General features: G+C 30.0%; 3 protein-coding genes across 3 annotated transcripts; 1 reads left to right on the top strand and 2 right to left on the bottom strand.

Moving 5' to 3' along the window:
* The first annotated feature begins 1,639 nt into the window (after nucleotides 1-1,639).
* LOC124931855 (protein GLUTAMINE DUMPER 4-like) lies at nucleotides 1,640-2,462 on the top strand. The gene is made up of 2 exons (XM_047472430.1): nucleotides 1,640-1,675; nucleotides 1,706-2,462. The coding sequence occupies exon 2, from the start codon at nucleotides 1,724-1,726 to the stop codon at nucleotides 2,231-2,233; it is 510 nt and encodes a 169-aa protein (XP_047328386.1). The 5' UTR covers nucleotides 1,640-1,675; nucleotides 1,706-1,723; the 3' UTR covers nucleotides 2,234-2,462.
* Nucleotides 2,463-2,577: 115 nt separating this feature from the next.
* On the bottom strand, nucleotides 2,578-6,019 carry LOC124931854 (probable protein phosphatase 2C 59). Its single transcript, XM_047472429.1, has 10 exons — nucleotides 5,954-6,019; nucleotides 5,818-5,855; nucleotides 5,566-5,690; nucleotides 4,952-5,079; nucleotides 4,664-4,762; nucleotides 4,421-4,579; nucleotides 4,082-4,168; nucleotides 3,913-4,004; nucleotides 3,721-3,795; nucleotides 2,578-2,853 (listed from the first exon to the last, which is right to left on the bottom strand). Exons 3-10 carry the CDS (start codon nucleotides 5,643-5,645, stop codon nucleotides 2,689-2,691), a joined length of 885 nt encoding a protein of 294 aa, XP_047328385.1. The 5' UTR covers nucleotides 5,646-5,690; nucleotides 5,818-5,855; nucleotides 5,954-6,019; the 3' UTR covers nucleotides 2,578-2,688.
* Nucleotides 6,020-9,834: 3,815 nt separating this feature from the next.
* Nucleotides 9,835-11,227, bottom strand: LOC124932991 (flotillin-like protein 1). The gene is made up of 3 exons (XM_047473711.1): nucleotides 10,832-11,227; nucleotides 10,138-10,758; nucleotides 9,835-10,104 (listed from the first exon to the last, which is right to left on the bottom strand). Exons 1-3 carry the CDS (start codon nucleotides 11,225-11,227, stop codon nucleotides 9,835-9,837), a joined length of 1,287 nt encoding a protein of 428 aa, XP_047329667.1.
* Nucleotides 11,228-12,797: the final 1,570 nt, after the last annotated feature.

The raw sequence follows: 12,797 nt of genomic DNA on the forward strand, positions 1-12,797 counted from the left end.
TACTAGTTTTGTGATTCTTTTTTTTTTTTTTATCAAAACATCAAATTAAAAAATAAATAAATAATTTTACCATTATATATCAAAAACACCATCAATCAACCTATTGAATAAATCCATGTATTATTAAAAAAAAAAAAAAAGGTTGATGAACAATGCTTACACTTAATGAATTAATATTTTAAAGTAAACGATTCACTGTTTTATTTGTGGTGATTTTTTTGGGGGTTAGATTCTTATGAACTATGAGGCATATATTAATGTCAACAAAAAAGAAAAGAAAAGAAAAAGAGTGACCACGAAACCGCGAGGGAACAACTTAATTATATTTGGATATATATATATATGATTGAGGAGGGAGGGAGGAAGCACTAACTAATATTAATTAGTGGTGTTTAAATTAAGCTAGATAGATTTGCAACCAATCCAATGATGATTTTATCAATATTATTATAATACAATTTTGTTGGTACAAAATGCAAGTGAGTGGAGAGTGTGATGATAATGAAGTACATACAAAAAGAGAAAGTTAAAGAATAGAATATTTTAACTGACACTTAAAATTAATTTGCCTCTTCTTTATTTTTTCTTTTTCTTTTTCTTTTTGAGTGACATTTATAATATCATCATCATGTGAGCATTTTGGTTGTGGATTTATATATATGAAAGTGGAATTGGAAATATATTAATTGTGGCTACAGAACATAATTGTGGTGCCCCTTCAACTTAAGGTAATAAAAAGAATATGCACATCACTGTACTCTTCACAAATTGGATTGCACGTCAGCTCTATCTATTTTATATAATAGATTATTCTAGCATATAATCATTTCATCTTTTACTTATTATTATTATTATATATATATATATATATATATATATTGTTCTAAGAATAAATTTCCAATTAACTCCAACTTGTGCCCGAAAAACACTCTTCATTCTCATTTATCCTAAATTAAACTCCAATGTAAACTATTTAAAACATGTAATAATGTCCAGGTTAGAGCCTCCCCTACACGGGTACCCTACAAAACTGAAATAAGACCCTTCCTTTTACATATTAGTATCATATTTATCTAATTAAACTAAATAATTAATTTTTTTAAAACCATTATAATTTTTTCAATTTAACTTAAAATATACAAAATTAAGTAATTTTTTTTACTCAACTTGTAGCTTTGTAACTTATCCTTAAAGGCTCTATTGGCTAAGTAATTGATTTTTTATTTTTTTTTGATAAATATGTGATTTATTTTAGCACTATTCTTAACCCTACCCGATTAATTTCTGTTTTTTTTTTTAAAAAAAAAATGTGTTTACTATTGGAATAATTAGCAATTAATTAAACTATTAATATTATTATTATTATTATGAATTAAAAAGGAATGCTTTCTTCTTCTTCTTATTCTGTATATTGTGTTATCTACTTTTTGGTGTTTGAAGCTCAACTAGAAGTTGTCTGATGAATCATAGGACCCCACAAACTGTACTATGATATTGGAGCATCATCCAGGCGGACATCATAATCCATTTCCTTTTCTCTGTGGGTGGCTGGGTGCTCACTTTTTTTTTTTTTTTCTTTTTTTTTTCCGATTATAAATACCCTTCCACCTTCTCTCTGTTTTCCCCAACAACCATAACACTTTCAATTCACCTTCAAAGAAGAAGAAGAAGAAGAAGAAGAAGAAGAAGAAGAAGAAGACAGAAGAAATTAAGAATCGAAGAAATGAGGCAAGCAGGAAGAATCCTATTAACCCACTCAACAGTTATGGTTACTGAAACAGAGGCACCCATATATTCGCCGTCGCCGGCCAACGGGGGAGTCGTGCAGAGATCGCCGTGGCATTCGCCGCTTCCTTACCTCTTCGGAGGACTAGCGGCGATGTTGGGTCTCATAGCCTTCGCCCTTTTAATCCTAGCTTGCTCCTACTTCAAGAAGTCCAGAGACGCCAGCGAAAGTGACGACCTTGAAGCAGCAGCAGCAGCCGCCGGCAATAAACCATCCCCTGTTTTCGAAGAGAAGATTTTGGTAATCATGGCCGGAGACATGAAACCAACTTTCTTGGCCACTCCCATGTCTTTCAGTAGCAAATCATCATATAGCTTAACCGTGGATTCTTCTCAAGGTAATAAGGAGAAACAGAGTGACCAAATCGCAGAGAAACAGAAAGATGACATGACTGGTCATCATCATCATCAAATTCACATTCTTCCATCACCAGTCCCAAACCAGTGACATCACACCCGCCGGCGCCGGTCACTGATCTAAGTTTCTATTTCGAAAAATGCCCCCGTATTTACTTCGGGTTGCTGAGATTTTGTTAGCCCTTTTTTCAATTTTGGTTTTTGCCCAGAAGATTTTGATAGATGTACTAGAGAAATGGATGCCTGCCTTTGATATTATCACTGTTGTTAACTTTGTTCATGTCATCAAGCAATGAATACAAGAATCGCCAATTTTGCCATGTTTTCAGTCATATAACAGTACAAATAATAAGTTGGATCATCAAAGTAAATAACTTTTAAGGATGAGAGTATTAATGGACACAAAAGAGTCTACTATACTAGTAGTCTTGGAAGAAGAAGAAAAAAAACTTGTATTCAAAATATACTCAAACCATAACAATGCTTTTTCTTGAATTGTTAGAAATATATAACAGTGATTACAAACATTAACACCACCGTTGTTGCTTAGTTGGACTTGTTGCCTGCGGATGAACCACCACCTTGGTTTGCCAAGAATCTTACTACCACTACGGTTATGTTATCGCCACTGCCTCTCTGACATGCTTCCTGCATCAGCCTCTTTGCCGCTGCCTCGGGTTCTTCAATTGGTTTTCCCATTTCAACAGCTTCCTGTAAAATAAACAAAAACGGACTTCAATAACTAATACTTGGGAACTTGCTTCATGAGAGGTTATTATGAAAAACAAGGTTATATGGGATTATTTGACTAAAAGACAGCATGTTTGAATTTGGTTTTTTGGGGGAGTTTTCTAAAAAAAGAATTAGGTTATTTAAATTTTTAATTGGTTTAATTACTAAAATGTTTTTTTATATTTAACATTTAATATTTAATAAAAATAAAGTATGAATATTTTAGTTGATAAAATGAGTGATTTCATAGTTAGAATGATAATGATGTGATTGAGAGAATTTATAAAAAAATGATAAATATTTAAAATAAAAATCTCAATAAAACCCACATCAATCAAGCTCTAAGGATATAACTATACTTTTTAAATAGAAGATATTTTTGATATTAGGTGATTTTTGATTGGCCAATGAGTTATTTGAATTTAATCTCAAAAATTTTACTATCTCATCATAATTCAAACTATCAACCAAAATACCCTCTATTTATTTTTTTCAAAAATATTTTTAATCATAATTTTATAAAACCTACTATCTTCTTATCAAAAATTGGGTTAGATAACCCCAAGTTTTTATAACATGCACAGAACATGGAAATTTTGAAATAACCTATTGGTTACACAAATAACCCAAGATTAGGAGAAGGCCCATATAACCCCCATCAATTAAGCTCTTGGTTATCAACAAAAGAGTTCATGAACAAACTGTTCTTAGCACAAAAAAAAAAGTAAACTCTAAAACTAACCAAGGTCTCACTCAACTCTTAACACAACTATTTTTTCAAATTTCTGAATGAAAGAAACATAAAGTTGAAAATTATGGATATCGCAATATCAGACTAGCACATACCTCATTTGAAACCACATCCCACAGTCCATCACTTGCAAGAATTAGAAACTCTAAAGAGCTGTCAACCTTTTCTTCCTACAGATGCGGAAAAAAAAGGAAGACACCCAACATGAAATTAGTTTTCTATCTCAAATTCAAGCAGGTGAATACGTATTGTAAAGAACAAGAGAAACATATATATCAGTATTGTACCCGAATCTCTGGATCTGCGACCACATATTGTTTCAAATGCCTATCACCAAATGCACGAGATACGGCAAGAACTCCTCCAACTCTCCAGGTTCCTAATAGCAACCACACTAGTTAAAAATCTGTTTTTAAGAGAAAACTAAACATGTAAGAAGATTATTTTTGTTTTTACCTGCCCACATCACAAATCCTCCTGCATCTTCTATCCGTCGCCGTTCATCGGTTTGGTCTGGTTTATGATCTCGAGAAACAGCAATGGCTGCAGGAAAAAGGATTATACATTTGCATGAATGTATATCATTAAACCAATAGAAGGTGCAAATTTTCCTATATCATTACAAGGAAAAAAATCGTAATATTCCAGAAGTCTTCATGCTGCACTGAGCTCCTAAATCATTCTTCCCATCGATGAGTACATAAATGATGAAACAACAAAGAACCAAATTCAGGCAAACACCGTCAAGCACCAACTAGTATCAAGCCTACTAAAGAGACAAGTTCTCAATCCTACCATTGCCACCCCTGCAGATAACTGCTCTTGAATCCCCAACATTTGCAACCAGCAACCTATCGCCTACAAGGATGGCCGTGGAAGCTGTTGATCCAGCATCTCTGGTCGAATTATTCTCCGACTTCAGAAACTCAGCGTCGGTATGATTATATGCATCAGCTGTAAGAGAGAAAATTTGTCAACTAAGCTCTTTTTATAAGGAAAAATGAGATTCTTGAGGAGAATCAGATGGGCAAAGCAAACCTATAGCTGATTTAGTATCAGATATGAACTTTGGATGACTAATCAGGTTGCTAAATAGATTTTGTTTAACATAATCTGCCGCTCTTGCACCCCCATGGCCTGGAATATAAATAGAACACAAATTAATTTGAATTAAGTTCCTTTGATAACTGTTTTAGAATCACTTAATTATTTAGATTCAGCTCAAATTATGTTAAAATATCTGACTTAATTCGTCCAATCTATGTAATATAGTAAGATCATTCAAAAGAATGAGAAGGCACGATGGACCACAGAGCATAAACATACCATCAAAGACTCCAAATAGGCCAACTATTTCACCATCTACACCATCAATTCTAGTTTCGTAAAAATCTTCCATTGAAGCCCTTTTTCCAGGAGAACTTGCATATCCGTAACTGAACTTTCCATTCTGACTATTTCAAGAAGATGCGTTTAATTAGTGTGTGATAACAATTCAAGCAATCTTGATGTTACAGATATAATATTATGTGTCAAACATGCATAATTTCCTATAATTACTGGTTACATTCCCTTCATGAAGCCTACCCAACAAAAGTTTAGTTAGCAGACAGGCATTGAAGGACATGTGATTTTATAATTTACGTGTTAATCAGCACAATATAAGTATAATTACAAGGATATATTGCATATCATTATGAAAAAAAAAATCCTACTATTAGGTTTTAGCATTTCTGATTGAACTCTTCTCAATATAACAATAACAATTCATCAAAGAAGTTGCTTTCTTGGTGAACCATTCTTCTTTCAAGAACATAGGATCTAAATTAAAATTCACAATTCTTCTCCTTCATATAGATCATCCTTCCTTAGGAGTTAGGTCAACATGTCCGTGGTTAAGAAAAATGCAAAACCAATCAAGATTACAGAGAGAGTTGTACCTGAGGCCACCACCGCTAACAGGAGCATCATCTCCGTAGACCTGGCTTGCAGACGACAAGACCGAGTTAAGATATCCCATTGCGATAGCTTCTGATCCCTAATGTAAAATTTGTAGAAATTATGCCTAAAGAAAGAAAGAGAAGCAATCGGTGTGTAAAATCAAAACAATCAGGCGGTGATCAGAGACAGAATAGGTAATAAACATGATTTCGTAATGAATATAGAAAAGAAAAGAAAAGGAAAGGAAAGACCTAAATCGCGAAAAAAGATGAGAGGTAATCCGATCAATCTCGAAGAAGAAGAAGAAGAAATACAGTAGTTAGATGGATCGTATTAATGGATGGATGCGTATACATATCAATCAATACGGGTGGTTGAGAGAATTACCTGAAAGATGAATCCCCTAATGCACCAACGGTATGAGATTTGAGAGAAATTCAACGATGGAAGGTGTATGAACGAAGAAAAAGACCGTAGTTTTAAAGAAATATTATTTCTACTGCTTTGTTTCATTCGAGATTTAAAATAAATTACTAATATTAATATTATTTTTGTAAATATAATTTTAAAATTTAGGATGAATCTTACTTCTTCAAAATTAATGATCTCTATGATGAGATGTGATATATTAAAATGTTATATAAAATTGTCAATAATTCATATACGATTTTTAAATATAAAATATTTCACTATTAATCTATTATGAATATTTATAAGATTGTAATTACATCTTCTTAAATTATAAATTTATTATAATATTGTTTTCAATTTTGTTTTATAAAGCAGTTTAAAATAGGATAATCAAAACTCCGCTAAAGAACACGACGAATGTTAGGTTGATTTGTGACGAAGATGGCTATGATTTATATATGAATGAAATTTGAAGAGAGATAATGAATAAATAATAGTTGTATAATAATTATGGATTAAAAAAGGATTTCTAAAAGATGATAAAGTGAACTCATCTTTTTATTTTTCAAAATAGGTTCATTCTCACTGTCCTACAATAATCCTTATTAAATTACTGTAAAATTCTCACAATCCTACATATTACTGTAACAAATAATAGATTGTTTGCTAATGGGAAATTTTATTTTTTATTTTAATTTTTAAATATAAAAATATATTTAAATAATCTCAAATAGTTAACTTTCTCAAATAATATTTTTAATTCATTATTCTTATTTATTTTTTCAATAACTCAAGATAAATAATTTATTGGGAATTAGACCTAAAAATTGTATTGTTTTTAAATAAGACTTTTTAATTTTATTTAATAGTGTTAATAACATTTATAATAAAAAAATTCTTAAAATTTGTATTAATCATAATTGTGTTAACCTCGTGGATGCGAAGTAAAAATGAAACGGATTAGTTTTAAACCCTGTCTCTAAACTTAATTACATAAAGTTATCAAATTTAGATTATACATTGTTATTGATAATAATTTAGTTTATCATCAATATTAAAAGTATTTTAAAAGAAAATAATAATTTAAGATGTGGTGATCTAATTTCAATTTTTTACCTATGTATATTTATCTCAACTAATAGTTTATACTCTAACCATCATAACTTACAAGTGATCAACTTTTATAAAAATCAATTAAGTAATTAGCATTTGATCAAATTATAGACTTTAAAGGAAATTATGGATTAACTCTAATTTGTCACTTCAAATGAGTTAAACAAATCAAATATACACAATCATGCATAATACCAAAAAAAAAAAAAAAAAAAAACACTTACAACTCTAAGTTATTGATCTTTAAGATCGATGAGGCAACAATAAATATAAATACCGTGTAATGTATGTTTTTAGAGCCTTCAATTTAAGTTATTTGAATTTAATATAAAAAATCTAGTCGATATATTATTTATAATATATATTCACATTTATATATATCTTCCACCTTAATTTTGAATCATTTTACATTTAGCACAAATAAGTTGATACTAAAAATATGCAAATATCAGTCAAATACGTTAAAATCATATTGCAAAAGATAGTGCTTATATATGGAAGGATATATGCAATCAAAATATTTGATTACTAAATTATGAAAATCAATAATATATTATAAATAAAAAGAATAATATCATATTTTTTTATAAAATATTAATTATTATTAAATTCAATTAAAAAAATAATTAATAAATAATAATACAAAATAACATTTACAAAATGAAAATAAATAATAAATAATTTAAATATTAAATTTTAAAAACAATAAAATAAATTTTCTCAAAAGTAAAATTCAACTATTACAATTATTGAGAGTAACTCCAAAACGAACAATTACGCGTTCTTAAATAATTAGTGTTAAAATAAGGCAAATTCATCTAACATTCGAACCAATAAAAGAGTGTCGAAAGATTTTTACCAAATATTTTGAGCGGTAATTAAAATTAATTTTAGCCGAAGATCGATATGAAACGCCGAAAAAAGTAATGTCAGATAATAATATACCATCTATATATATGGTCAAAATAATGAAAAAAATCCTACGAATAGAATACATGTAAGAAGATCTTCATATTAAAAACTAACTTTAATAACCTTTTAAAAAAATAACTCTAGATTTGATTTTTTCGTCTCTTTTACTACAAATAAATAGACGAACACAAATTTGAGAAATTATCACCAACATAATTAGAAGATATAAGTAAAAAAAAATCTCACACACAATTAATAGTATTATTCGAATTATAAAACCGAGCGTAAAGAGAGTTATTGGAGGGGCACCAAGAGATGACTTTCAACTTCTCTAAAATAAAAAATAATAAATTTAAAGAAAAAACTCATTTAGACGTATATACTTGTACAACTAGCTCACTTAGACGTATGTACTAATAAAATATCATTTAAACATATGTACTATCAAAAATTGGCTCATTTAGCCACTTTTAGTAACCATGGTTAACTTTTATTTTTAAATTTATATATTTATTAATTAAATATTAATATATTTTCTCTCACATTCCTTTTCATTTATTACTAATAAATGAACTCTCTATTTTTTTTTTTATCTTTTTTATTATTTCTATATAAGCATTTATTATTGATTATTTTAATTTTATTTTATATATATATATATATATATATATATATATATGAGTATTCATCATTAATTATTTTAACTTTATATTTTTTCTTCTTTCTTATATTTTTTTCTTATATTCACATAGATTATTAATTATTTTAAAATTGTTTGGTCCCAATAATTGAATATAACAATGAAAATCATTTCAACAATGAAAATTATTTCAACAATGAAAATCCTTTCAACAATAAAAAATTTTGAACACAAAAATAAATTAATTAAGAATTAAAAATTGAATAAATCCAAAAAAGTAATAATCAAATATTAGACAAAACAATGCACCTACTATAAGTCGTGAATAAAAATTAAATAAAAAATTATTAATTTCAATTTTGTTTATATTAAATTAAATAAGAAAAATTATTCAAAAAAATATTCCAGTAAAATATAAAATTTATAAATAAATTGTTAAATATTTTTCAAAAATGAGAATTTAAGCAATATGAGAAATAAAAATAAATAAAGAAAAGGAAGATAACATATAAAAGAAATTAATATTAAATTAATAAAATAAATTAAAAATAAAATAAATTACTTGGTTTAATTAATGAAAAAGAAGGAGAGAGAAAATGTATTAATATTTAATTAATAAATATATAAATTTAAAAATAAAAGTTAACCATGGTTACTAAAAGAGGCTAAATGAGCCAATTTTTGATAGTACATATGTTTAAATGATCTTTTATTAATACATACGTCTAAGTGAGCTAGTTGTACAAGTACATACGTCTAAGCGAGTTTTTTTCCTAAATTTAATATTGAAAGCTAGCCACCGATAACCGATATATCTTAGTAGGTTATTTGTCCACATTTTTATAAGAATTATATCTAATTGTATATTTTAAAATATAAAATAATAAAGAGAACATAAATCACAACAATTGTTGATTAGTTAGTTTGAAAAATTATTTTAGTGAGAATAAGTTATTAACAAAATTATTATAACACCTAGGGGGCTAGAGAAATGCATTTAAGATTGAAAAACAAAAACCGGCAAATGAACATGTTGTTTGAAGTAATGGCATCATCATATAATATATATTGTACTAGGTTTTACGGTTCCGGGGAGAGGATGAGTCGGTCAAGGTCCTGATCCATTTGGGCGGCAACATACCGGTCTGTTCGTAAGCCTTCTTAATCAGAGGCGCCAACAACTCAACATCCTTCACCCACCACCACCCTTGCCCGATGCATGAGAGCCGACACCAGTCCAGATACTAATGTTCGGTTCGAGACTCTCGACAGCTCGGGAGTTGATGCGAGCCATGTTCACCAACATATCGTTGGAGATCATTAGGTAATCGCGGACAGCATTATAGTTATTGTCCCCAACTGCGTCCACGAGGGTGCGTAGATACGCCCCCTCCGCATGAGTCAAGACCATTAACCCCTCCGCCTCTTTCTTCTTCGCGTACAAGTCTGCTTCGGCTGATTGCTGCCGGGCCAAGAGTGATGCTTTCGCCGCAACTCTTTGGGCGTCGGCTTCTCTCTGTTTCGCGTATAGAGCTGCCTCTGCTTCTTTCTGTTTTGCGTACAGTTCCCAATTTGCTTTTTTCACCTTAGTTTCGTACTCTACTTTGGCTTTGCTCAAGAACTCGCCCTTGAGCTTCTCTGTCATCGTCAAAGCATTCATCATCTCAACCTCCCTCTGCAACTCTGCATCCCTCACAGCAACCGCCTTCACCGCCTCCATTTCCGCCAACTGAGCCTCCCTACCCCAATTAGCCTTTTTCTTCGCCAAATCGGAATTAGCCTCAGCAACCTCCGACTCCCTTTGATTTTTGAACACCTTAATCATCGCCTTGACCTTTATCACCTCCTTCTCCCCTTCCCCCTTCCTCTGAGTCGATACTATCCTCGTCTCCGCATCGATCTTAGCGGCGTTCTGCTGCGTCAGCCCTTCTCTCAACTTGGTTCCTATCGCCCCCTTCATCCTGGCCTCCGCCACCTCCACCTTCGCCTTGTTCGCGGCTTCCTCGTGAACCTTTTGACCTAGGTATGAGAAGTATTCGTGCCCTGGGACGTCAACCAATTGTTTCACGTTTGCATTGTAGATCCATAATCCGAATTGATTCAGCTCAGGCTGAACCTGCATGCAAATTAACTGTTTAGTTAATTATTTGGATCATCCATTGAATGTATATATATATTATTATTATTACCTTACGGAAGACCTCGTCCTTGAAGTCTTTGGTTGAACAGAAAATATCCTCCATGGTCATAGAGGCGGCGATGACGCGGGTTTCTCCCTCAATGATACCGAGAACGAGGTCATTGACGTGTTTGGAGAGGTTGCCGTGAGGAGAGATGAGCTTGGCGTACTTGATGAGGCTTTCGTGGTCGTCGATTTGAGGACCGATGGTGAAGACGGCGGGAAGGACGAAGGCAAGTTTCTGAACGCTCATGGCCTGAACTTCGAAGGAGTAGTTTACCGGAGAAACGTCGAAGACGGTGCAGAGCTGACCGGGGAGAATCCATGCCTTCTTGGCGATCTTAGTGTCTTGGATTCCGATGCCAGTAATCACCAGGTATTCTGAAGAACTTGCTACTTTGTACATCATGATTTTAGGGTTTCTATTTCTAATTTTATCTATTTTTTGATTAGCTGATTCAATGTGCTTGCAACGCAGGCCGGTTGACCTTTTTTGGTGGCTTGGATCATTAATGATCGATCGTGTAAGCTGTTTCTTTATAATATATGCTGTGCCTATTTAATTAAATTATTAATGCTTCCCAAATTAACACTTTTTTATCCTCCTTTAAATTAATAATTATATTTTTTAAATTAATAATTATATTGTCAAATTTTTAGAAATATTTTTTTATATAAGGGTGGTTGAAGTATTTAAAATAGGAAAAATGATCGAGCAATGCATACGTGGGCGGACAATTCCCTTCTTGTTAATTATTTTCTCTCTTTTTTTATTAAATAATTTCTATATATAATTCGAGCTAATTACCACGATCGTGAAAAAATATTAATAAGTCAATAGAAAAAAAAGTCATAAATAATAAATAAAAAATATTTGATAAATAAAGGAATTGAAAAGTCATAAAAATAAAAGAGATAAATTCATAATTTAATTAGTGATATTTAAGGTTTAGAGTTTAAAGTTTAGAGTTTAGAGTTTAGGGTTTAGAGTTTAAGGTTTAGGGTTTAAAATTTAGAGTTTAGGATTTAAGGTTTAGGGATTAAGGTTTAGAGTTTATTTAAACATATAATTAAAATATTTAATGTGAGAGTTATTTTAACCGTTAAATGAGAGATAATAAATATTAAAGAGTAAAATAATAATCGTAAGAATAGAGATAAATGGGATAAATTAATTTGTAGAGATAGAGAGAGATTATTTAATAAAAGGAGAGAGAAATTATTTAATAAGAGAGAGAGAAATTAATTAATCAGAGGAGAGAGATTATTATTATATTTTTATTTATTTATTAATTCCAAATGTCGGTTACTTAGACAATTGCTCTCCCAGTAGAGATATATATCATTTCTCTTAAAATAAAACCAAATTTTATATAACTTTAAATATAAATAGTTGAAATTTTAAGATTTAAAAAAAAATCCAAAATCTTGATAACTTCAATTTGACAATTTGCTGATTATATTTTATGTTTCATAGAAGAGCCTTCTTCTTAATTAATTTTGTAAGTAATTTATATATATATATAATATTTATATATTTATATATTCATATATTCATATATTCATATATTCATATATTCATATATTTATATGCGAGACTTTATTTTTGTAACATTAAAAGAATGTCAACAATTTTATTTTTATTTTTGGATCAAAATAAGCTAATCTTAATTTATTAATCTTATCATTCTCCATAACAAACTTATTTTTTTTAACAATAAAATCTTGTCAGAATTTGGATATTAAAATTTGACCTACTTCAATCGATTTATAAAACATAAGAAATGAAAAACACAAGAAGACACAAATTTATAATAGTTCACTCAAATGAGCTATGTCCACTTTAAACGCAACCGAATTTCACTTTAATGAAGAAAAACAATACATAATTTTTGCCTCACACTTTATTTCTATAAAATTATGTCATATAAATACAGATTCTTAATAATAATATATTTATAGTGTAAACATTTAGA

The sequence above is a fragment of the Impatiens glandulifera genome, chromosome 3, assembly GCF_907164915.1.
Source record: "Impatiens glandulifera chromosome 3, dImpGla2.1, whole genome shotgun sequence".
Classification (NCBI taxonomy): Eukaryota; Viridiplantae; Streptophyta; class Magnoliopsida; order Ericales; family Balsaminaceae; genus Impatiens; species Impatiens glandulifera.